We start from the raw sequence: 24,937 nt of genomic DNA on the forward strand, positions 1-24,937 counted from the left end.
TCGTGTTGCTGCTCCTGTCTGGTCACTAAACATCGCACGTGTAACGTGTGTGCCTCGTGTGTACGTCACCAACAGTGCGCTGGTGCGTCACCAGTCTGTTCACACGAAATCAGAGGCTGATGTGACACATCCTGTTCATGATAAACATATCCTGTTCATGATAAACACATCCTGTTCATGATAAACATATCTTGTTCATGATAAACACATCCTGTTCATGATAAACATATCTTGTTCATGATAAACACATCCTGTTCATGATAAACATATCTTGTTCATGATAAACACATCCTGTTCTTGATTAACAATCAGTCTTCACCAATCAGTCTTCACCTGCTCTACAATTGACTGCGGTTCCACTTCCACTCAGTCATTCAGTCAAAATAAAAGACTACACAGAGCCCAGAGCATCTAATCACAGATTAACTAAGACATCCACACACACACAAAGCTGTCCAGAACAACATTTATACAGACTTTATTTGTTATTTATACAGACTTTATCCATCACAAGACGAGCCTACAGCAGTCGTGTTGTAAACCACTCGCTCCACCTACTACAGTGGCCACAGGTAAGAGATCAGCTGTCCAGTCATACAGTTGGATGACACACGGCAAACAACAGACAGACAGGTAAACAACAGACAGACAGGTAAACAACAGACAGGTAAACAACAGACAGGTGTGCCATGTGTGAGCCTAGTTCACGACCTATTTCTGACACTTAATGCAGTTGTAAAGAAGCCGACTAGAAACATTTCTCAAAAATCTCTCCCATGCGATGCACAAACACCAAACACGTGCTGAGGGCACAGATCACGTGACTAGAGCAGCTTTGTGTACAATAAAACTAATTTAAATGGGAAACTGTGTTGTGCACCGTATTTCTATGCCAGCTTATTATCCAGGTAGATGTCAGTCCTACAAGTGTTTCAACTCAAAACGTGTTCAGCTGGACCTTCCCCACTTCTCAAGAAATAAACAGAAATAAACAGATGGCTAGCAAAGCCAAACTCATTCACACCAACCAGTGTGGACAACAAGAGCATTTCCAACAACTGGAGTTATAAGGCGATCTTTAATAAAAGTAAGAAAGAAATAGTAAAAAAATCAAAAACCAAAGAATAGTTAAGAAAGCAGTATTTGGTAGTTCATGACGAAGTAGTGTAAAAGGGGGCGAGTTACCCGACTACAAATGAGCAGGCCAGGTAAGGCCAGGTAAGACCTCCAGGCGATATTATCAGAGACCACGTGAGTCACCAGACTAGGAGTCAACAATAACAAGACAACAACTGTCACAATTCAAAGACGCAACACGCAACTGCTGTACAGCAACTTGTCACAACTCACTTGCAGACATCTGCATCACGGAAAGCACGAAGGAACTTCCAGGTAATAAAGAAGAAGAAGAAGAAGAAATGAAGAAAGAAAGCAAACAAGCAAGAAATACAAAAAAGCGAAAAGGAAAAGGAACGAAATAAATAAAGAAAATTACAATTAAGAAAAAGTAGCAGCTGATACATGCCAATCAATAGACGCTCCTCCCCAGTGGCTGTGATTTGAGAGTGTAAACAAACAGTCCTGACGGCTGTCTCCTCGCTCTCAGCCTCGCTCTCAGTCTCGCTCACGTCAAGGCTTCAGGTCGCCATGCGCCGGGGACCGGAGCAGACCATCCCTGGCCCTGGGAGGGCGGGCAGGGGGAAGAGGGACGAGCGGAGGGAAGAGACATGGAGAGGGACAGAGGGGTACATCGGTCTTGCACCCTGCACACGCCCCTCCTCACATTTGGTGTGCGCTTGGGGTGGTGGGGGGGTGTAGTTGAACCGCCAGTAGAAGGTGGCGAGAGCCAGGGAGGAGTTGCGAAGGACCCCGAATTTCTTTGTTGCGGAATGTGAGAGAACTTGCAAGCAGCAAAAGTAGATGACGTCATTAGATGTCACACAACATCCGCAGTGCTTCCAACGAGGCCGGCAGGAACCGGAAGTAGACACGGCAGTTTGCGGAAGAAGGCAAGACCTGGTAGGACGCCATTAGGAGGAGATGAAGCCAGAAGGCCACGAGACTTTTTTTTTGTGTGACAACGGCTCGACTGCATGGGTGGAAGTCTTGGGGTTCGGGGTCCGCCTTTGATTGAAAATTTCCTTCAATTTGTGGCATTTAGCGCCGTCAGTCAGCTTTGCTGGAACAGACCCTCCACGCCTAACCGCCTTCTTGTTCATGCTGACTTGGCGCAATAAATAACAGGCAGCGAGAGGGGCCGTCACTGCCTCACAAAGAAGGGGGCAGCCAGGGGCAGCCAGGGGCCAGGCCAAATCAAATAAAGACCAACTAATTGGCCGACCGGCGACCACCAGCCCTCCCCACCATCAGCAGCCTCCTGCGCGTGCTGACTGCTCCAGAGACTAGCACCAAGACCGTTGATGTGCATAGCAGACGAGCTATGAGTGAAATGAAAACTCAAACTATGAACGAGGTGGAATTAAAAGTAAGACTGACTGAAAATATAATAAATATTAATGTTGTACTTGTCATTTTGTAACTGTCGACAAATATTACTTGAATTAATCTTCAAAAGGGAGTTGGGCGACATCATGTGGTGACAAGTGTCAGTCACATGACCGATCCCTTCCTCTGTACCTGGAGTTGTCTAACCCAAGAAGTCAATCGCGGACTTAGCAAGTGTAGAAGGATGGAAAAACAAGGAAAAATAACAGGAACCAGCAGAACATCCTACACACCTGACATAATATCAAATGTGCAGCTGTAACAACGACCACACACAGTGCAGTAGTTTGCTTCACTGACATCGCACGTGAACGAACCTGATGTGACAATTGTTGTGACATCACATGGAGGAGTTCATGGCAAAACTCAAGACACTGAAGGCATCTGTTGGCAAACTTGTCGCAAGGGGGCGACACAAACTTGAAGCAGCGGTACTGAGGAGGGGGCGACACAGTGTCATCAATGAATTGCAAACCGAGCAAATAATTTGAACCTTTTCTGTCGGTTAGTCATGTCGCCTGTATGCTCAGGTATCTTTAATCTATTGAATGAAGACATGTGCGTGAACACGCGGACGAAATTCAAGTCACGTGAGTGCGGGTTGTCGTGCCGCCATCTCTGCTCCGTGACCTGAGGGCTTTGGGTTCAAGGCTGCGCTGACATGGCGGCTAACAGAACACTGGTCAGTCGGGTACAACACGTGATGTGCTGGCTACTGTGTAGCTTGTGTACAGTCTGGCTACTGACCTGTGATGTCTGTGTACAGAGGAAAGTGGTTCACTGGGTAGACTGTGCTGCAGCATGGTTTGCATGGCGCACGGCTCACAGAGAAACCTGAAATGACAGGTGAACAGAAGCTGCGGCAGGCCCCTCCCCCGTGTTTGCCTCCCCTGATTTACCATCGACGTGGACAGCGGCAGGAACAAAGCGAGTGTTTGTCCACAAGCACAGACACCGCGGCGCTGCTCACATGAAAGAGTTTCTTACCAGACAAGGTACCCTTCTCTTATCAGACAAGATAGGCTTCTACTAGACAGGATAGCCTACGCCTACAGACAGGATAGCCTTCTCCTACAGACAGGATAACATGCTCCTACCAAGCAGGATAGCCTACGCCTACAGACAGGATAGCCTACTCCTACAGACAGGATAGCCTACTTCTACAGACAGGATAGCCTACTCCTACAGACAGGATAGCCTACTCCTACAGACAAGACAACCTATTCCTACAGACAGGACAGCCTATTCCTACAGACAAGATAGCCTACTCCTACCAGGCAGGATAGCCTACTCCTACAGACAGGATAGCCTACTCCTACAGACAAGACAAGGGCTTTAGCAGGTCCCTCACAAGGCTCACTACTCGCCTCTGCCTTTCGTCGCTGCTTGTTCTCGTCTCTCGTCACATCTTTTCTCGCTACATCGGTCTCCTCCAAAGGCGTGCAGGGGCAGAATGAATGGCATTCAATTTGGTGTTTGTAGTCTTGTCTGGGTCACACCCCGCCCCCCGTTCACTGCGAGCCCCACGAGGCGGGTACAGGGTAGTGTGCTCGGGGGACAAATAAACTGTCGGATTCCTCTGGCCTGTACCTTTATTACTCAGCAAATAAATCTGAAATACTTTCTATCACTTGCACTCGGAGCTGCCACTGCCAGGCGCGCTGATATCTATCAATACATCGTTATTACTAACGGCAGAGAAATTGTCACTTGTCTTCGAAGTGTTCAACAACTACACTTTTGTTTCTGTGTACCAACCCTCAAAGTTGGCTGTTTTCGGGAAATGGTGCATGACACTGTTGGCTGTCTGTGTCCCTCCCATGCTAGTATTCAGCTGACACTGTTGGCTGTCTGTGTCCCTCCCATGCTAGTATTCAGCTGATACTGCTGGCTGTCTGTGCCCCTCCCATGCTGTCGCTACCATGCTTTACTTAAAGTGCCCTCGCTCTTATAAACAATAAGCTACTTAACTCCGTTCAGTGCCATGTCAGTTCCTCCATATCCATGTTCACATAGGAACACGAGACAACGCGCAAGTAGACGAGAACTATGAGCTAAAGACAGGAAAGAATAAATTATAATGGAAGCAAAACAGAAAAGCAGATCGGATCGATGTGTTATCATTGATGTCAAGATGTTGTAATATATCAGTCTGTAATGATGTATTACACATGTTTAAAAGATTGTATCACTCATGTCTACAAGGCTGCATTCCTCATGTTTGTAATTCTGTCTTACTCATGCATGTAACGCTGTCTTACTCATGGCTACAATGGTGTATTACTCATGATTGTAATTCTGTATTACTCGTCTCTGTAACGCTGTCTTACTCATGTCTGTAACGCTGTCTTACTCATGTCTGTAACGCTGTCTTACTCATGTCTGTAACACTGTCTTACTCATGTCTGTAACGCTGTCTTACTCATGCATGTAACACTGTCTTACTCATGGCTACAATGGTGTATCACTCATGATTGTAATTTTGTATTACTCGTCTCTGTAACGCTATGTTGCTTATTTACACCGGAAGTTCACGTGTCACGTTTGCCGTTACGTACATTTGTAAATAAACATCTCTGTCGGACACAGACTCCACTTCAGTGCTGTGTTAATAAAACTCGCTACTGTCCACGTGTGTGATGTGTCCTGGTCTGATGGAGGACAACCATCCGAGGCTTGTACTCCTCACGACATCGATGTGTAAGAGATGATTACATCTGGTGGTCACAGGATGGTGGTGGTGGTCGGGGGAGGGATGATGGACCCCGTGCAACAACCGAGCAGTCCCACTCACGCCACGTGCACGCCACTGACTGAAAACTGAGGCGAAGACAACATCTGGGTTCACATCCTAATCTTACAATCTACCATCTACCCGACCATTATGTTCTGACAATGGTTTCGAGCGCTGGATTATTATTTGGAGAAGTCTTGTGCTATATTGGAACCAATCAACTGGAACATTTCCACGTCACTGCACGCTGGGCGGACGGGTTAGTGAGGGCGCTTCCTCCCACCAGCAGCCGACAGTTTTCGATTCTACGTATCTAACATATGTGACTAATCAGTGGCGGAGGTATGAGTGCAGTAAATGGGACATCCGACAGAGAACCTTTGATGCTACACGTGTATTTCATTACTATAAATAATAGGATGGCAAAAGGATGTGCGCATGCGCTGTGCTACAAGCTCAGGCGCTAAGTGCGCCGAGACCCGGATGATTAATTGCGTTAGAAAAATACTTCGCGCGAAACATGTTTGGCTTCACGGCGCAAGATTTCCTATTTACCTGCTTCGTCTGCCGCACCTGCCAGCTCGCCCCCTCGTCCTGTTTGCAAAATCGACTTGACAGGTGAAAATGGCGAGAAGAAGCACTCACAGACATGAGGCGTAACGAGGGGAGCAGCAAGATGTGGCAACAACTCACTGCGGAAACCGGGACACGTGGCGTCCTGCTCGTGAATGGGTCGACAGTAATAACAGGAAACAAACAAACAAACAAACAAACAAACAAACAAACAAACAAACAAACAAACAAACAAACAAACAAACAAACAAACACGGAGGAAACAGATGCTTTGTGTGGCGTCACTCGAAGTTACTTCCATTGAGAACCAGCAGTCTCTGCTTGTTCATGGGAAGCAAGGGCAAGATGGCTCGCTGTCTCTGTATACAAGCTTGCATGTACTATGCTTGCAGTACCACCTGTGTGTGTGTGTTTGTGCATTTGTTCGTCGATGACGAAATTTGAACAGTTTAAAGCGACATGCACCAATCACAATAAAGAAAGTGTATTCATCGTAATTAATGTCTTTTATTGTTTGCCCTGAAAGCGTCAACATCAACCCTCGAATAGGGAGTCATCAGTTGTGGGTCTGTGGGGAAACATGCAAACAGTCTTCTGACCCGACAGGTGGATGAGGCTGCCCTGTGGTGGCACCTTACCATCTCTCAGTGTTCACACTCCATGTAGAAAGATGAGTTTTGTGGGGGCGGAGTTAAGTGACAGGATCATTTTCAGGCTTGGTGGTGAGGTCGGAGCCAGGTAACCTCGTGTCTGCTGGCGCATAATCGCTTCCATATTCGGGATCCACGTCGACCTTTGACCCAGATGGTTGAGTGCTTGGCGGCATATCGTCAGTGTTGACGTCGACCTTTGACCCAGATGGTTGAGTGCTTGGTGGCATATCGTCGGTGTTGAAGTCGACCTTTGACCCAGATGGTTGAGTGCTTGGCGGCATATCGTCAGTGTTGACGTCGACCTTTGACCCAGATGGTTGAGTGCTTGGCGGCATATCGTCAGTGTTGACGTCGACCTTTGACCCAGATGGTTGAGTGCTTGGTGGCATATCGTCGGTGTACATGTCTACCGACCTATCAGATGGTTGCTCGTCTGGTGGCAGCCACCGAGACATGTTAGACGGTTGTGTGTTTGCTGCATCGTTGACAGCAATAGCGACAGTCTTCAAGTCCAAGTCTGGTGGCTGGGTGGCCGGTGACATGTCATCAGTTTCAGGCTCCAGGTCAGAAAAGATGTCAGACGACGTGTTGGGTGGAATGTCCTGCAGCTCAGTTGCAGGTTCCAAGTCGAAAGATGCATCAGACGATCCGGTGTTCTGAATCATATCAACGGCTCCATTTTCTAGATTCGAGTCCGGAAGTGACTCTGTGTTCGGTGACATGTCGTCCACTTCTGGTTCCGGTTCAACGTCAAACGGTCTGAAATTGAGAGACAAGTATGTTGTAAACATCCTTCCTCATCTTCTCAATAAGAGATGCGATGGTGTAAATACACCCGTGACCCTCCCTCAGCCCTGGACTATGACATTGTTGTCCCCGTGTGAACATCCGCCATCTTCTCTTGTAAACATTTCATAATCTTGGATATCAGAAGTTCGTGTAGCAGTCTGTCTACCCAGGGTGGTGTACTGTGTCTGTACTACCTCTCATGTCTCACTTTATGTTTGTTTTTAACTGTCAGTGAAGTATGCACCTACCATCTAAGGATGGACTCATTCACTCTAATGCGGCATTTATTCCGTGAACTCCAATTTGGCATGGCTGTTAGGTAAATCCTACTTAACTTTGTCAAATCTTTGTATTTACTTTGATGTGTAACTTAGTATTTATCATCCTAACCTTTATATACTTCATTTGTGTAAAGTCTGTATTGATAAGTATTGACGAGTATTTATTCTTACTCCCTGCTTAGCAAGGACACATTCAGTGTCCAGTGACACTAACAGTGATATTCATCTTGTGTAGTGTGACTTTAGATATTGTCATCTGATGTATTTCATTTCCTCCATTGTAGCTCCAGTGTAACAGTTCTTGTAATTTACAGTCTCAGCATTGTTGGCGCTGCTCAGTCTTACGGTCATGATGTAATCAGGGAGTGTGTCCACACAATGTTCAGTCTCTCTTGTTACCTCACCTAGTTTGATGTTTACATCGTACACACTACATCTATACTTCATCTAACTTTATGTTTACTTTGTTGAGACTAAATTGTATTTATTTCTCTGGCTTTTGCCTCAGTGAGTACTATCATATTCACTTACTCTGCTTCACAAAATGCCGGCAGGAGGTCAGTGCAGTTCTTGTCCCTCCAGCTGCCCCTCCAGCCCTCCCGGTGGAAGAAGATGATCTCCACACAGTCGTGGCCCGTGACGGGGTGGGGCGGCGAACCCTGCAGCCAGCGGGTGAAGGTGGGTAGACCCTTGCTGGCTGACCAGCGGTAGGTACCCTTCCTCTCCAGGTCGTCCAGACCTATCCACACCTCGTTGACTGGCCGACAGAAACAACACTGCTCTTACCAGTGACCAGCCAGCCAGCCAGCCGGCCAGCACAATACAAGGAGATGCATACAGTGAGAAGATCAGAGAGCAACCAAACAAGCCTGCAGTGATACATCAGTCAGTCACTGGGTAATTGGAATCAACGATCTACACTGGGAATAAACAGAAGAAGGAAGAGACAGACAGAGAGAGAGAGAAAACACTTGTCACCACACAACTCTGATGAAAATAATACAATTGCCAATAACTAGTGAAATATATAGCAATGTGTAAAGAGAGAGAAGATGGAGAGACTAAAAATGAAACAAGAACTCACTTTTGAGGAATTTTATCACATTTTTCAAGTAGTTATTTTCGTTTTTTGAATTAATTTCAGTCAGACTGGATCCATACATTCTGCAAATTTCCTGAAGTAGAAAGTCGACATTTATATAATGTTCAAGTCACCACTTCTGCATTGAATGGATTACTTCTCTTGGTTTCACACTCACACACACACACACGTACACGCACTACACACACTACACACACACGTACACACACTACACACACGAACACACACGTACACGCACTACACACACTACACACACACGTACACACACTACACACACGTACACACACGTACACACACGTACACACACGAACACACACTACACACACACACGTACACACACTACACACACGTACACACACGTACACACACGTACACACACACACGTACTAACGCTACACACACTACACACATCCACACACACGTACACACAGTACACACACACACACGTACTAACGCTACACACACATCCACACACACACACACGTACACACGCACGAGTACACACTACACACACGTACACACACTACACACACGTACACACACGTACACACACACACACGTACTAACGCTACACACACTACACACATCCACACACACACACGTACACACAGTACACACACACACACGTACTAACGCTACACACACATCCACACACACACACACGTACACACGCACACCCTCTCTCGTAGAAAACTTTTTGGAAAGAAAGACAAAAGAAATTAATGGAAGAGAGGAAAAAACGAAAGCACCTACCCTTGCATCAAACCAATTGACAGAATTCTTCACCAGAAAGTAGCAGGAATTAGAGAAAAACATCCACCCGGAGGGACAGACTTTGACTGCAAGACAAATGTGAAGACAGCAATGAGTTGCGGGTGTCGGTGGACCAGTGACAGTTGCCTTGGTGACAACACCCGGGCTTCACTTAAGGAAACATGTCTAATACAATGAAAAGGTATTTCACGATAATTACTTTCTCTCTGGTCGACATGTCGTTCGTCAACAGACTAACTGTCCACCTGCCAAACACCTGAGAAAATATACACCTGCTGATTATACATAAAATGTGTTCTCACGTGAGAAGGTCATCGTTATAATGTGAAGGAATGGAGTTGATAGAATGGAATGGACACAGACACAGGGCTGGACGCAGTTTGGAAGAAAACAAAGTAGATGCCGACATAAACCATTGAAGACAAAGCACGAAGACTGTAAGGTCGTCACATTGAAGACAAACTATGAAGAACCTGAAGAGACCCTACAAAGTACAACCCTGAAGATCCTAAAGACATCACATAAACAACAAGCAACAAACAACAAACAACAAACAACAAACAACAAACATCCTAACCCCATTAAAGGCGAACGCCGAAGACACTGGATAGAATTCAAACCACAAAATTCCGCATGTGACAGGTGTGGGACAAACAAGGACAAGAAGCACATTGTCACCTGAGAGTGCTGCAGCAAACAGAAGGACGAGGGATGCGATGGAGAGGTCACGCATGTTGAGTGAGGTCAAGCTTTGCTGTCTGTCTGTTGAGACAAGTCAAGCGCCAGCAGTTTGCAGAATGAATATCACACACACGTGTGCGGTGGCTTTGTCTACAGATGCTTATCGTTCCCTTGAAATGAGAGGGAAGCAAGTAAGAGCGAGGTTTGATAAGGCGGCGACAGATAATGGCGATGTCGTCAGATTGTTTTCCCGCGCTGCCTGCCACAGGCTGGTGCAGGTGAAGGTGCAGCTCGTGATAGTCATCACCCAGCACCAGACAACAACACTGACAACTTGCAACAAGTAGCAACATCCCCTCACTGACACCACTCACCCTCCCCACTACAATGTCTCCACAAGAGGACAACCTTGTTACACATGCGCCAGAAATGTGTGTGACAGAGAGAGAGAGGGAAACAGAGGCAGAGAGACAAATAAGCAGACAGACAAATACCAAATGACAAATCGTTATTTAGGAAGATAACGGAATATTCAAAAGTTATGCTTTTTGACATCTAGCCTTTGGACTAAGTAGCAGAAATAAAAACTTTACATTAATTCGCAGCAAGGCAGCAACAACACAGAATAATTGTGATTTATACAAACATGTCGGTTGATATGTGAACTGACAGTTTGTGTGACTGGCTACAGCACTGGCGACATGTTGGACACGTTTGCTTTGTCGGTCACTCTACAGGTGATTAGGTGGGTAGGACGCCTGTAGGTAATCAAAGGGTTTGGAAAAAGGTGTTGTAGGTGTTGTAGGTGTTGTAGGTGTTGTAGGTGTTGTAGGTGCTGTAGTTGTTGTAGGGGCTGTAGGTATTGTGCTGTATGTGTTGTATGTGTTGTAGGTGCTGTATGTGTTGTAGATGTTGTAGATGCTGTAGGTGCTGTAGGTGTTCCATTCTGTGAACTATTGATATAACTATATGCGTCTCCTTTATTCTGTATGTTGTGGTGTCATCAAGCACATCACTGCCTGCACGACTACAACACACGACTACAACACACGACTACAACACCAACTTGACCTTTGTGCAGTGTCACAATGATGGCTACCAAGTTGTTTTTGAAAAAAGCAGATGCATCCACCAGTCGTAAAGATGGACTGAAGCCAGTTCCTCCCTGTCACGACTGTTGTCAGGGAATATGTCAGACGGTGACCGGCAGTGGAGGATGTAGCATTAGGCAGTAACATTAGGCAGTGGAGGATGTAACACTAGGATGTAACATTAGGCAGTGGAGGATGTAACATTGTGCCACAGCTGTAACACTGCCTATCACAAGCATGGCCAGCTGACACTAATGTGACAACAATGTTTCTAGTTGCACTGAGTGTCATTGTAACAGTCCAGACTGTCAACTGGAGAAGATGCTCTCTAGGCATGGAATTTCAAAGGAACGATAACCCATCATCCACTGGGCACGAAAATGGCTTCCTTCCTGTAGAGCTAACATCACTGACATGAGCGGGAGATGGTATACAAGCGCGAGTGTGAACCCACTGCGCATGTCAAGACTAACCATGAATATAAGTAATAATAAGCATAACATAAGCCAATATAATGTTATATATATTGTGTTATATATGGTGGTATATATACCAGGGATGCCCAACCTACGGCCCGCGGGCCATTTCCGGCCCGCGACGCGGTGCCATCCGACCCGCGAAACTTCTGCCCACAGTTCAGGAAATCCACATGTTAGTAATAAAAAAAAAGCCCGAAAAAAACGAAAAAAAGGAAGAAGAAGTATTTATCCCTGCGTAGGGGAGTCTCTCAATCTTTTTTTCGATGGACGAACATTTCGATTCAGTTCTCCGACTTGGTGTCTCTACGATGAGGCAGGAAATTCAGAAGTTGGTTTCGGGAAAACAACTTCAAATATCCCACTAATTACTACATAATTAATGGTAAGTACAACTTGTTTCTAATAAAAAATGGTATCTGCTCTATTTTTTTTGTATTTTGTATTTTTGCAGTGAAGCGGCCCGCGACACGGCTGTCCGAAATGGATATGGCCCGCAGGCCGAAAAAGGTTGAGCATCACTGATACATACCAATATATGGTGTTACATATGGTGTTATATATGGTGTTATACATACTAATATATGGTGCTATATATGGTGTTATACATATCAATATATGGTGTTACATATGGTGTTATACATACTAATATATGGTGTTATATATGGTGTTATATATGGTGTTATACATACCAATATATGGTGTTACATATGGTGTTATACATACCAATATATGGTGTCTCTCTCCATCATCAGCGGGACTCAAAGCGCTTTACATGAAGGCATGTCAGCACACTAGTTTAGTAGAGACACACACACAGACATACAAACACACAAACATACAGACACATACAGACACATACACAGGCACATACAGACAGACAAACATACAGACAGACACAGACACATACAAACACACAAACAAACATACACACACACACATGTAGACAGACACAGGCTGCTACATACGATGTTTATTATAAGTAGCTATGTAACTACCGCCATCTCATCCAACTGACTTCAGTGGCAGTGGAGGTGAAAGTTCAAAGTATCCTAGTATTGACTGAGTAACTTGACTCACTAGTTCACCTGTCTGGCTGTTTGCTCGCTTCAGTCTAACTTCCTGTTTGGTGAGGTTGTGACAGGCTAGGTCTACCTTGCCGTACACCTAGCTAGCAAGGTGCTCTGTCCAGTGTCACACACCTGTGGCTCACACTTTGTGTTTTGTCTGTCGACTGTTATAGAATCTCACCTGGTAGTTACCTCGTCTTCTCTGACTGAACGGGAAGACCCATTGTCAAGGCCAAAGAGACAGACAGACAGACAGACAGACAGACAGACAGACAGACAGACAGACAGACAGACAGACAGACAGACAGACAGACAGACAGACAGACAGACAGACAGACAGACAACGAACCGCTTTAGACAGAACGCTAGCTCCATCCTCATCTGTTGATTGCAGTTTGTCTGGAGATGGAGAGAGGGAGGAGATTAGAGTCGACTGTGCGTGTGAGCGACCAAGTGTGTGTTAGTGTGTGGCTGTTATAATATGTGTGTGTGAAAGTGTGCGTGTCCGCGAATGTGTGTCTGAGTGAGAATGTGTGTTATGTTGTGTGAGTGCGTGTGTTAGTGTGTGTCCTTTCGTATGTGAGTAAAATGAGTATGCTGAGTATGAGTCTGTCAATGTGAATATATTTGAGTGTGAGTGTGAGGAAGTGTGAGAATGTGTGCCAGCATATGAGTGTGACTTTGTGTGTGTGTGCGTGCTATTGTGTGTGTTATTTTGTGTGTGTATGTGTGTGTGTGTGCTATTGTGTGTGTGTATGCTATTGTGTTTGTATGTGTGTGTGCGTGCGTGTGTGCTATTGTCTGTGTATGCTATTGTGTGTGTGTGTGTGCTATTGTGTGTGTGCTATTTTGTGTGTGTATGCTATTGTTTGTGTGGTTGTGTGTATGTGTAAATTTACTGGAATTCACAAGAAAGGTAAGAACACCCGCTTAAACACGACAGTTTTATTTCTTTATTACCATTCCACGCCGGGATGAGGTGAAAATATTGGCGATGGCTGGTTGTTGGTGAGGCCGCAATGGTGTTGTCGGAGTGGAGAGATGCAGGAGGAGGAGGAGAGGGACCTGTGCTGCTCCCTGCATTCTGTGGCTGCAATGTTGCACTCACCCAATGGGCTCCCCCACGGCGCTGCAGACAGGGGCAGGTGTGAACAGCGATTAGTGTGCAGCAAGGGACAACATCAACATCAACATCAACATCAACATCAACATCAACATCAACATGCTTACAGCGGAAACAGACTTTCCTCAAATAGTCATCATATTGCTGTGATTGTAGCGGACTTTAAATGTCGGTCTAAAGTTCGACACGCTGATTAGTCCAGTGAGGTATGTTCATGTCTGAGCAATGAGAGACGGTATGCAATACAATAAATACGATACGATACGACACGATACGACACAATACAATACAATACAATACGATACGATACGATACGATACAATACAATACAATACAATACAATACGATACGATACAATACAGTACAATACAGTACGATACAATACAATACGATACGATACGATACAATAAATACAATACGATACGATACAATACAATATGATGCAATACAATACAATAAATACAATACAATACAGTACAATACAATACGATACGATACAATACAATACGATACGATACAATACAATATGATGCAATACAATACAATAAATACAATACAATACAGTACAATACAATACGATACAATACAATATGATACAATACAATACAATAAATACAATACAATACATCAGTAATACACTCACGGCTGTTCACACAAAGGATAACTCCTGTAGTCCACACACTGTTCATCGTTCCACTGGCCGTTATTCAAGACCTCCACACAGTCCTCGTTACCTCCATCTTCATCAGGCTGGTCGGGCACCCAGTTGATGTAGTCTGGCTTCTCCAGCGACGACGTCCACACAAAGTGACCGTCTTCAGCAAGGTCCTGTAGGCCACACCAGACGCTTCTGTCTGTCGGAACATAATGATGACAGGAAATGATGACGATATGAAATGATGATAACAAATAATGATGATAAAAGATAATGATAGGAAATAATGATGATAGGAAATGATGATAAGAAAAGATGACGATAGGAAATAATGATAAGAAATAAAAATGATAAGAAATAATGATGATAGGAAAAGCCGCAAAGTAAAACTTTCTGTCGGTAATGGGGCGCAAGAGTATACAAACACCATATTTTAGCCGATTTTCTTTTCGCTTCCTCTTGTTGCCTGTTTTCACTGCCTAAACCTTTCTCTGCAAACATATCTGACATCCCCGCAGCAACATCTCTACCTGCCTGACCCTAAGTACAGGTGTGTGAGGTCAAGATGTACCGTTGTGCAGTTGCACGATGCTGGCTACAAAACTGTTTTCTTCAGATGAACTTATTTCCACCAGGCTTGAACGAAGCGCCTCACAGATGGCCTGCAAAAAAATCATCATCATCATCATCATCATCATCATCATCATCATCATCATCATCATCATCATCATCATCATCATCATCATCATCATCATCATCATCGTCGTCGTCGTCGTCGTCATGTTGTTGTAGCAGTTGATACCCATATCACTAGTTGCCTCTGTTTCCACATCGCCTTCACGCTGTGACACTGTAGGAGATTATTTCAGTCTGTGGACTGCTGTGGAGAACGACATGAAGACCAAACAGTTTTCACCTGAGTCTTTACTCACAGGTGTGTAGCCTGTAGCCTGTAGCCTGTAGACTGTAGACTGTAGACTGTAGACTGTAGACTGTAGAGCTTTGACCCTGTCAACTACACAGTGGGAAAGGTGTGCAGCTTGTAAAACATTCAGGTCCAGTTTGATGCGATGGACCATGATACCTGGTCATTTGGTTTATTTACATGACGATTCCTTATCGACTTCAGCATTTTCCCTTTTAACCAAGAACCAAATGTGAAAAGCATTCAGCAGAAATCGTACTTGGAAATCTGAACCTAAATACTTGACAGCAGCCACACATGAGCAAGACATGAACCACACAGGGGCCACACAGGGGCCAGCCAGGGATCATACATTGTTACACAGAGGCCACAAGTGGGCCAGTCAGTTGGTCACACAGGGGTCACACAGGGACCACACAGGGGCCACACATGGACCGACCAGGGACCAGCCCCGTGCTGTCCGAGACTCTTTCGTCAGGTTGTGTTGTATGTTTTCAATCGTTCTGCCCACCTGTAAGTTCACATCTGTTACATGAACACGTTGAGTGTGTCGGAGGCTAATGTAGGCTGCTCGGTAGGCTGTTGTACTAAGTGAACTTTGGACTAACGATATTTTCACCTTACAACGGTTTATAGAGAAGTAACCCATCGTTAGTCGGGGCGCATCTCTGTAACGGGTTCCTGAGGCCAAGGTACCAACATCAGTGCTGGGACAACATCAGTGCTGGGACAACACCAGTGCTGGGACAACATCAGTGCTGGGACAACACCAGTGCTGGGACAACATCAGTGCTGGGACAACACCAGTGCTGGGACAACATCAGTGCTGGGACAACACCAGTGCTGGGACAACATCAGTGCTGGGCCTGTTGGCCAAACCATCCATTGCAGCAACATGTCAGGGTCGGAGGCTACAGAAACTCGTCCTTCACAACAGACATCGGATGTTACGGCCGCCATCACATGGTTTTGAAGACAACAACAGAAGGTCAACAGTTGGAACTTGACTGATAATGGCCACGGGCTTGTCTGTCCTTCTGTTCATCTCTGATAAGATCACAGACTTAGGAACGACCATCTGTGTTATTTCTGGCATTTGCCATTCAGGCAGAACAGTGATGATGGAGTAAGTTTATCTTACAGCCTCCAGTTGTAATGAAACATAACAGTTTATAACATTACTGCCAGGTGGCGCTGGACACCACCATCGGGACATCATGTCCGCACTGTGCAACCTTTCACTCTGTCTCGGGGGCAAACATGTCAAACGAGCAAACAGTCTCTAAGTACATCAAAAATATAACAACGACATGTTGTCTCTTCATAGGAAGCTTTAGAAGAGTTGAGGAGAAAAAAATAACTACACAGGGAAAATTGATTGTTGATTATTGATTGTTGATTGCTGAATGGCGATTGTACTAAAACGGATGTTTGACATGATCTGATGATTATTCCAACTTCCTCATTCTCTCGTTTACTCATCTACCTTTGCGTCCAGCCAGTTGCAGTGTTCATCTACATACAGATAACACGACTTCTCAAAATTCCTCCAACCATCAGGACATGTTTGGGCTGCACACATACACAGTGGATTGTAGGTAGTCAAAGCTTTTGTAAAGGGCATTGCCTAATACTTTACATATGTTAAACTGCCACATTTCATACCTTTAATTATTTTCCTACACTATTACCTACATGTCACATATTATTGTAACTCTCGAAGTAAGATAATCTTTGATGGATAATATTACCAAACAATACTGTTTACAAATACTGTCTACAAATACTCAAAGCTTGACTGAGAGTTTGTGACTCAAACACCTGACTGTAACATGTATGTAGCAATGCTACTTCAAAGACTCACCGCCACACAGGTGTAGCAGCAGACAGGCAAAGGATGTGACAAGGAGGAGATTCATGGCCGGCAGCTTCAACATCTCTGCTGACGATCCAGTCGCTCACACAAATGTCAACAGACTTGCAGTCAGATGAGGACCGCGACAGATAAGACGATGATCCAGAGATAAAGTAGCTTCAGGTGGCATTGTGTAACATCGTGATCATGAGGCTTGTGTGTGTGTGTGGTGTGCATGTGTGTGTGTGTATGTGTGTGGTGTGCATACAGACACTGTGTGTGTATAGGTGTGCATGTGTGTGTGTATGTGTGTGGTGTGCATACAGACTGTGTGTGTGGTGTGTGTATACAGACTGTGTGTGTGTATGTGTGTGTGTGTGTGTGTGTGTGTGTGTGTGCATACAGACTGTGTGTGTGTATGTGTGTGTGTGTGTGTGTGTGTGTGTGTGTGTGTGTGTGTGTGTGTGTGTGCATACAGACTGTGTGTGTGTGTATGTGTATACAGACTGTGTGTGTGTGTGTGTGTATGTGTGTGTGCATACAGACTGTGTGTGTGGTGTGTGTATACAGACTGTGTGTGTATGTGTGTGTGTGTGGTGTGTGTGTGTGTGTGCATACAGACTGTGTGTGTGTATGTGTGTGTGTGTGTGTGTGTGTGTGTGTGTGTGTGTGTGTGTGTGTGTGTGCATACAGACTGTGTGTGTGTGTGTATGTGTATACAGACTGTGTGTGTGTGTGTGTGTATGTATGTGTGTGTGCATACAGACTGTGTGTGTGTGTGTATTTGTGGTGTACACCCTGGGACAATGCCATGTGTGTGTGTGTGCACGTGTGTGCTTGCTTTCATGGTTTGATAGAGACACACACACCAGCCGCAAGACACACTAATGACACATGTCACTGATCTCTGTGTCATTGCCACATGCCTCACGAGAAGTTTCTCGATGACTGGCAGTTCGTTGTCACAGCAATATATTTTAATTATGTATAAAATTATGTATCTCACTCTAACTTCATGTCAAAGGCATGTCGGGACTGTGGAGCCAGCCACACGGTAGACCGACTGTCGTCTGCGAAGTCCATCAAATTCAGCAGTAAAGACCTTTGGGTGGGCTACAGTCACATTCAGTTTCCTCCCCAAAACATTTTTTCACAAAGATGCTTAAAGCCACAACTTCTTGACTTTCAGACATTTGTTTTGATGGCTACAAACACGTGTCGAGTGAAATGCTTGGTTTTTTATTTCAATGTTTCTCATGCAGGCTTTTAGGTCCATGTTTTCACTCAGCACATTTATTATTCCATATCACAATTTCCGTTTATTTTCTTCAATCGTTTGCAAACAAGTCCTCTTCAAATTCATCTTCAAATATTTGTCATTGAGTGTTTCTCGCAACATACCTACGGTCATGCTTCTCTCATAATCATTCTTTGTTAAAGGACTCATAAATGCATTTAATGAAAATGATAATTAACTTACATTTAACTAAAATTAAGATTATTATAATTAATTTACATTTTACTAAAATTAAGATTATTATAATTAACTTACATTTAACTAAAATTAAGATTATTATAATTAACTTACATTTAACTAAAATTAAGATTATTATAATTAACTTACATTTAACTAAAATTAAGATTATTATAATTAACTTACATTTTGCACAGACAAGCAAAATGTCAGTGAAGTCAAAGTAAAGGTATTTCTGTTTAATCATTCCAAAGTTCTTCATTCTGTCAAGTCTGTTTGCTCAGGGCCTCTGTCCTACAACTGTGTTGTCTGTGTTGTGTACAGTTGTTTGCCTCCCACATCCCCCCGCGCGATGCTACATGCTACAAGAAAGTTTCGATTTCCTCTGCAGACATTTATATTCCAAGAGAAAGATTCTCGAAACAAGATTAGAACAGGAAATGATAATCGATCTTTTGAATGACAGGCTCTCTGAGGGAGGGACACGGGGGAGTGCAATCAATGCAGTCACCTTGCAGCAGTCACGCAGAGTCACGTGGTCTGACATGTGACGTTAGGAGCACCATCTGCTGATGACCTTTCAAGATCAGTGCAAACAAAGGTCAGCAACTCCCAATGCAGTCTGCTACACTCACCATTATGATTGACAAAACCATTTCGACCTGCCCATCGGCCGATTATCATCTGTCCCTAGCTAATCCACGTGAAATCACGGCCAGAAGGGTGAGTTGTCGAGATTTGATGGCGGAGCACTTTGATGGAGATTCCTTGTGCACGTCACCAGCCGTCGGCAGTGAGCTGGGCGTGCAGTTCATGGCCAGGATCGAGCACCACGGAGTTCTCACGGAGTTCTCGCGGAGTTCTCGCGGAGTTCTCAATGAGTTCTCACGTACAGGCCTTGACAGACGTGTCTACACGTACACTTAGAGACACGGCTCGCTCGTCTAACCTGTAGTGTCAGGTTCATCAGACCGGAAAGGTTCAGACTCCGTGTCATGACACCAAGAACGTCTTCCAATGAAACTTGTGGCCGGCTTGGAGACACCCATGAAAATAATATATATATATCATACAGTACTATTTAAGAAAGCTCTATGGGCTCTAACACGGGCAAGGCAACAGTCTCGGAAGGGGCAACACCTATATCACACCTGTACCTGTAGCATCTGTAGCAGTTGCTGTGCTCACCACCGGAGAACGGAAAAAGAAAGGCAGGAATGACTGCTGGTCAGGTCATGAGGACTCACCTCACCTCATCATCCGGATGTTTCAAATACCAGCGTTGAAGATTCAGTTTGTTAAATGAATACTCTTTGTCTTCTGTTGTTTTAAGAACTGGTGTGTAGCATGTTGGCTCTGTGTCTAGGAGTGGTAGCGTTGTGGTAATAGTGTAGTTAGTGTAGTTAGTGTAGGGCTTAGTGTAGTTAGTGTAGTTAGTGTAGTTAGTGTAGGGCTAAGTGTAGTTAGTGTAGTTTGTGTAGGGCTTAGTGTAGTTAGTGTAGTTAGTGTAGTTAGTGTAGGGACCGGGCTGTGGCGCAGCCTGACACAGTACCAAACACAGGAAAAGATCGAGGTCAAAGACTTGGTCAGATGGCAACCGCAGCAAACTAAAAAAACAAAACAAATAAAACAAACAAAACAAATAAAATCTCTGCTAAGGCAGCTCAGCACAATAGAAGGGCTTGCAGACAGTGAGTTTGAGAGAAGAAGAGGATATAGATAAAGACACAGACGCTTTTAATCTTATATTCAGCATTCTTATGTAATTGTAGCGACTTGCAGACAGCGAGTTTGAGAGAAGAAGAAAAAGAACACACACATCTTGCATTCAACATTGTTAGGTTATTGTAAGGCTTTACAGGCAAGTAGCACAATGTTATATATATATATGTACGTGTATATGTATGTAGTTCATAACAGATATAAGCTAGCCACCGCAGTCCATTTCTCATTTAAACCCACCATTCCTCAAGATGTTAATATGTATAACTGACTGCTATTACTGTAGATAGATAGCTGTAAGTACTGTAGATGTACTGTAGATAGCTGTAGGTACTGTAGATACTGTAGATACTGTAGGTACTGTAGATACTGTAGATAGCTGTAGATACTGTAGGTACTGTAGATAGCTGTAAGTACTGTAGATGTACTGTAGATAGCTGTAGGTACTGTAGATGTACTGTAGATAGCTGTAGGTACTGTAGATACTGTAGCTAGCTGTAGGTAGCTGTAGGTACTGTAGATAGCTGTAGATACTGTAGGTACTGTAGATAGCTGTAGATACTGTAGGTGCTGTAGATAGCTGTAGGTACTGTAGGTAGCTGTAGATAGCTGTAAGTACTGTAGATGTACTCTAGGTACTGAAGGTACTGTAGATACTGTAGGTAGCTGTAGGTACTGTAGATAGCTGTAGATACTGTAGGTACTGTAGATAGCTGTAGATACTGTAGGTGCTGTAGATAGCTGTAGGTAGCTGTAGGTAGCTGTAGATACTGTAGGTACTGTAGATACCTGTAGATACTGTAGGTAGCTGTAGATAGCTGTAGGTACTGTAGGTAGCTGTAGATAGCTGTAAGTACTGTAGATGTACTCTAGGTACTGAAGGTACTGTAGATATACTGTAGGTACTGTAGATAGTTGTAGATAGTTGTAGGTACTGTAGGTACTGTAGATAGCTGTAGATAGCTGTAGGTACTGTAGATGTACTCTAGGTACTGTAGGTACTGTAGATAGCTGTAGGTACTGTAGATGTACTCTAGGTACTGTAGATATACTGTAGGTACTGTAGATAGTTGTAGATAGTTGTAGGTACTGTAGGTACTGTAGATAGCTGTAGATAGCTGTAGGTACTGTAGATGTACTCTAGGTACTGTAGGTACTGTAGATAGCTGTAGGTACTGTAGATGTACTCTAGGTACTGTAGGTACTGTAGATAGCTGTAGGTACTGTAGATGTACTCTAGGTACTGTAGATAGCTGTAGATAGCTGTAGGTATTGTAGATGTACTGTAGGTACTGTAGATAGCTGTAGATAGTTGTAGGTACTGTAGATGTACTCTAGGTACAGTAGGTAATGTAGATAGCTGTACGTACTGTAGATGTACTCTAGGTACTGTAGATAGTTGTAAGTTTTGTAGATGAAATGTAGATAGTTGTAGGTACTGTAGATAGCTGTAGATAGTTGTAGGTACTGTAGATGTACTCTAGGTACTGTAGGTACTGTAGATAGCTGTATGTACTGTAGATGTACTGTAGGTACTGTAGATAGTTGTAAGTTTTGTAGATGTAATGTAGATAGTTGTAAGTTTTGTAGATGTAATGTAGATAGTTGTAGGTACTGTAGGTACTGTAGATAGCTGTAGGTAGCTGTTAGTTCTGTAGATGTACTCTAGGTACTGTAGATAGCTTTAAGTACTGTAGATGTACTCTAGGTACTGTAGGTACTGTAGATGTAATATAGATAGCTGTAGGTACTGTAGATAGCTGTAGATAGCTGTATGTACTGTAGATGTACTGTAGATAGCTATAGGTACTGTAGGTACTGTAGATGTACTCTAGGTACTGTAGGTACTGTAGATAGCTGTAAGTACTGTAGGTACTGTAGATGTACTCTAGGTACTGTAGATAGCTGTAAGTACTGTAGATGTACTGTAGATAGCTGTAGATACTGCAGGTACTGTAGATAGCTGTAGATAGCTGTAAGTACTGTAGATGTACTGTAGATAGCTCTAGATAGCTGTAGATACTGTAGGTACTGTAGATAGTTGTAGATAGCTGTAGATACTGTAGGTACTGTAGATAGCTGTAGATAGCTGTAGATAGCTGTAAGTACTGTAGATGTACTGTAGATAGCTGTAGATAGCTGTAGATACTGTAGGTACTGTAGATAGTTGTAGATAGCTGTAGATACTGTAGATGTACTCTAGGTACTGTAGGTACTGTAGATAGCTGTAAGTACTGTAGGTACTGTAGATGTACTCTAGGTACTGTAGATAGCTGTAAGTACTGTAGATGTACTGTAGATAGCTGTAGATACTGCAGGTACTGTAGATAGCTGTAGATACTGTAGGTACTGTAGATAGCTGTAGATAGCTGTAGATAGCTGTAAGTACTGTAGATGTACTGTAGATAGCTGTAGATAGCTGTAGATACTGTAGGTGCTGTAGATAGCTGTAAGTACTGTAGATGTACTCTAGGTACTGTAGGTACTATAGATAGCTGTAAGTACTGTAGATGTACTCTGGGTACTGTAGATAGCTGTAAGTACTGTAGATGTACTGAAGATACTGTAGGTACTGTAGATAGCTGTAGGTAGCTGTAGGTACTGTAGATAGTTGTAGATACTGTAGGTGCTGTAGATAGCTGTAGATACTGTAGGTGCTGTAGATAGCTGTAGATACTGTAGGTGCTGTAGATAGCTGTAGATACTGTAGGTGCTGTAGATAGCTGTAGATAGCTGTAGATAGCTGTAGATACTGTAGGTACTGTAGTCTAAAGTCCCACCCTCACCTGGCGATACCCTTGTCCACTGCAGACATGATGGTCTCCATATGTCTTTAAACGTGACTTGACGAGAACCAAAGGGATACTAACTAATGTCAGAGATAGCAACCCAACCTCAGAGCTATCCCTGTGTGTACTAACTAATGTCAGAGATAGCAACCCAACCTCAGGCTATCCCTGTGTGTATTCAGTGCATGTTGCACACAACTAAGCTGTTTGGCACTCAAACATAGACAGACAATGGCAACACGAGCTTGTTGCTATCGCCGGCACATGACTTCTCTGTCGTCTTAAAGTATTCACTCCGGGACCCTAGAGCCCAGTAAATGACCGTGTAAAACAAAGCAAATATATATATATATATCTGTCTATACATAGATAGTGGTTGAAACATTGACGAGAAGAGTCCATCTGCAACATGCAATAAAACAATTGTGTTTATCTCTTATCTAACACGTGCTGCAGATCAACAAAGTGTTCATCATGGCCACACCTACAAATATTCTGATATTTAATCCTGTCTTTACCTACAGTGTTACATGCTAAACTGCCGAGAATAGTGACACACAAGGTGGTGGGGTCATCACACTGCTCGCTGTCTTGCGACTTTCTGGTAAAATAGTTCTGGAGGGATAACCATTGTGGTTGTTGTCTCCCTTCCCAGCGGCTGACAGACTGGGTAGATACCCGGCTGAACAGAGCAAAGTCACAGACATTGGTTGTCTTCATTATTCTTGATTGCAACTGATTTCACTTTGGTTTGTCAGGAGTGGTGTGATATATTGTTGATTGTCTCATGTTTATATCTTTCTGCTCATCTCCCCTACATTGCTGTCAACACCGATGTGACTCATTGCTCGTCGGCTCAGTTCCTTTGTACTCCTCTCCTGTACTTTGCTTGTGAACACTGCCGTGATACACTGGTTCTTGTCGTTCTTTCATCAATTATTCCTTATCTTATCTCTACTACTTTCGTTTGTGATGAGCGGCGTGATAGACTGGTCATTGTCTCTTGTTTCTGTTGTTGTTATCTTCTTTAATTTTCTTTGTTTCCTTCTATCGATAACTCACCAAGGTGGTGCTAAGAATCTACTAATGGAGACACAAACAGGAACAGCAACAACAGCGAGTCAGTAGAATGTAGCATCAACATTACTAACAAGAGACTGAAAAGGTAAGTTGCCCTCAGAGAAAGAAAAAGCTGTCCCCGGGCCAAATCTGTGACCTCCCGAGCTGTTGCCTGCTGACACCGCACTTCACACACGGGTGGCATTGCCCAACAGTCGCCACTCTTCCCACGGAGGACTTTAAGGGGAGAGAACTGGCGACCTTTCACCACATTCCACATCTTGGCTATTGTGGCGATAAAATAATGTGAAAAACGTTGAAGCTGCCATCGGATGTAGATATGACAATGATCTTTTGACGATTGGTTGAGGACGTGACGGCAGTGTGTAACACACTTCTGACCTTTGCCCTCAGAGCAGCAATGGCCAAGAGCACCGACGCAGCTGCACGAGTCCTGTTATGTTCTGCTGAGCCAGCTGGTCACGTGGCTTGATGCAAGGCTACAGTAACGTTCTTCTCTCTCTCACAAACATTGTTTAGGCTGATACAAGGTGGGTGGGGCGCTCTCACTTTTCATGAAGGTTTTCACAGCTCACGATTCATACT

The 24,937-nt window shown here is 44.0% G+C and overlaps 2 protein-coding genes across 4 annotated transcripts; both read right to left on the minus strand.

Moving 5' to 3' along the window:
* Positions 1-6,282: 6,282 nt before the first annotated feature.
* Positions 6,283-10,418, minus strand: LOC112565285 (cell surface glycoprotein 1-like). Of its 3 annotated transcripts, none has more exons than XM_025240655.1 (6): positions 10,090-10,418; positions 9,391-9,476; positions 8,620-8,710; positions 8,067-8,292; positions 6,829-7,224; positions 6,283-6,774 (listed from the first exon to the last, which is right to left on the minus strand). In XM_025240655.1, the coding sequence occupies exons 1-6, from the start codon at positions 10,142-10,144 to the stop codon at positions 6,504-6,506; spliced, it is 1,125 nt and encodes a 374-aa protein (XP_025096440.1). In that variant the 5' UTR covers positions 10,145-10,418; the 3' UTR covers positions 6,283-6,503. The 3 variants fall into 3 exon arrangements, with proteins under 3 accessions (XP_025096440.1, XP_025096441.1, XP_025096439.1); XM_025240656.1 differs by having other exon boundaries at positions 6,283-6,605; positions 6,768-7,224; positions 10,090-10,417; XM_025240654.1 differs by having other exon boundaries at positions 6,283-7,224; positions 10,090-10,413.
* Positions 10,419-13,659: 3,241 nt separating this feature from the next.
* LOC112565251 (low affinity immunoglobulin epsilon Fc receptor-like) lies at positions 13,660-17,453 on the minus strand. The gene is made up of 5 exons (XM_025240614.1): positions 17,297-17,453; positions 16,919-17,004; positions 15,079-15,169; positions 14,496-14,706; positions 13,660-13,858 (listed from the first exon to the last, which is right to left on the minus strand). The coding sequence occupies exons 1-5, from the start codon at positions 17,367-17,369 to the stop codon at positions 13,834-13,836; spliced, it is 486 nt and encodes a 161-aa protein (XP_025096399.1). The 5' UTR covers positions 17,370-17,453; the 3' UTR covers positions 13,660-13,833.
* Positions 17,454-24,937: the final 7,484 nt, after the last annotated feature.

Source organism: Pomacea canaliculata, linkage group LG5 (genome assembly GCF_003073045.1).
Source record: "Pomacea canaliculata isolate SZHN2017 linkage group LG5, ASM307304v1, whole genome shotgun sequence".
NCBI lineage: Eukaryota > Metazoa > Mollusca > Gastropoda > Architaenioglossa > Ampullariidae > Pomacea > Pomacea canaliculata.

Excerpts from the sequence above, each read along its gene's own strand:
- LOC112565251 (XM_025240614.1), bottom strand. The coding sequence starts at position 17,369 with ATGTTGAAGCTGCCGGCCATGAATCTCCTCCTTGTCACATCCTTTGCC. Across the intron at positions 15,170-16,918 it reads GCAACTGGCTGGACGCAAAG|GCCATCTGTGAGGCGCTTCG; the intron begins GTAGATGAGTAA and ends ATTTTTTTGCAG. Across the intron at positions 14,707-15,078 it reads CATCGTGCAACTGCACAACG|ACAGAAGCGTCTGGTGTGGC; the intron begins GTACATCTTGAC and ends ATGTTCCGACAG.
- LOC112565285 (XM_025240654.1), bottom strand. The coding sequence starts at position 10,144 with ATGCGTGACCTCTCCATCGCATCCCTCGTCCTTCTGTTTGCTGCAGCA. Across the intron at positions 8,711-9,390 it reads TCAATTGGTTTGATGCAAGG|GAAATTTGCAGAATGTATGG; the intron begins GTAGGTGCTTTC and ends TTTCTACTTCAG. Across the intron at positions 8,293-8,619 it reads TGTGATAAAATTCCTCAAAA|TCAACGAGGTGTGGATAGGT; the intron begins GTGAGTTCTTGT and ends TCTGTCGGCCAG.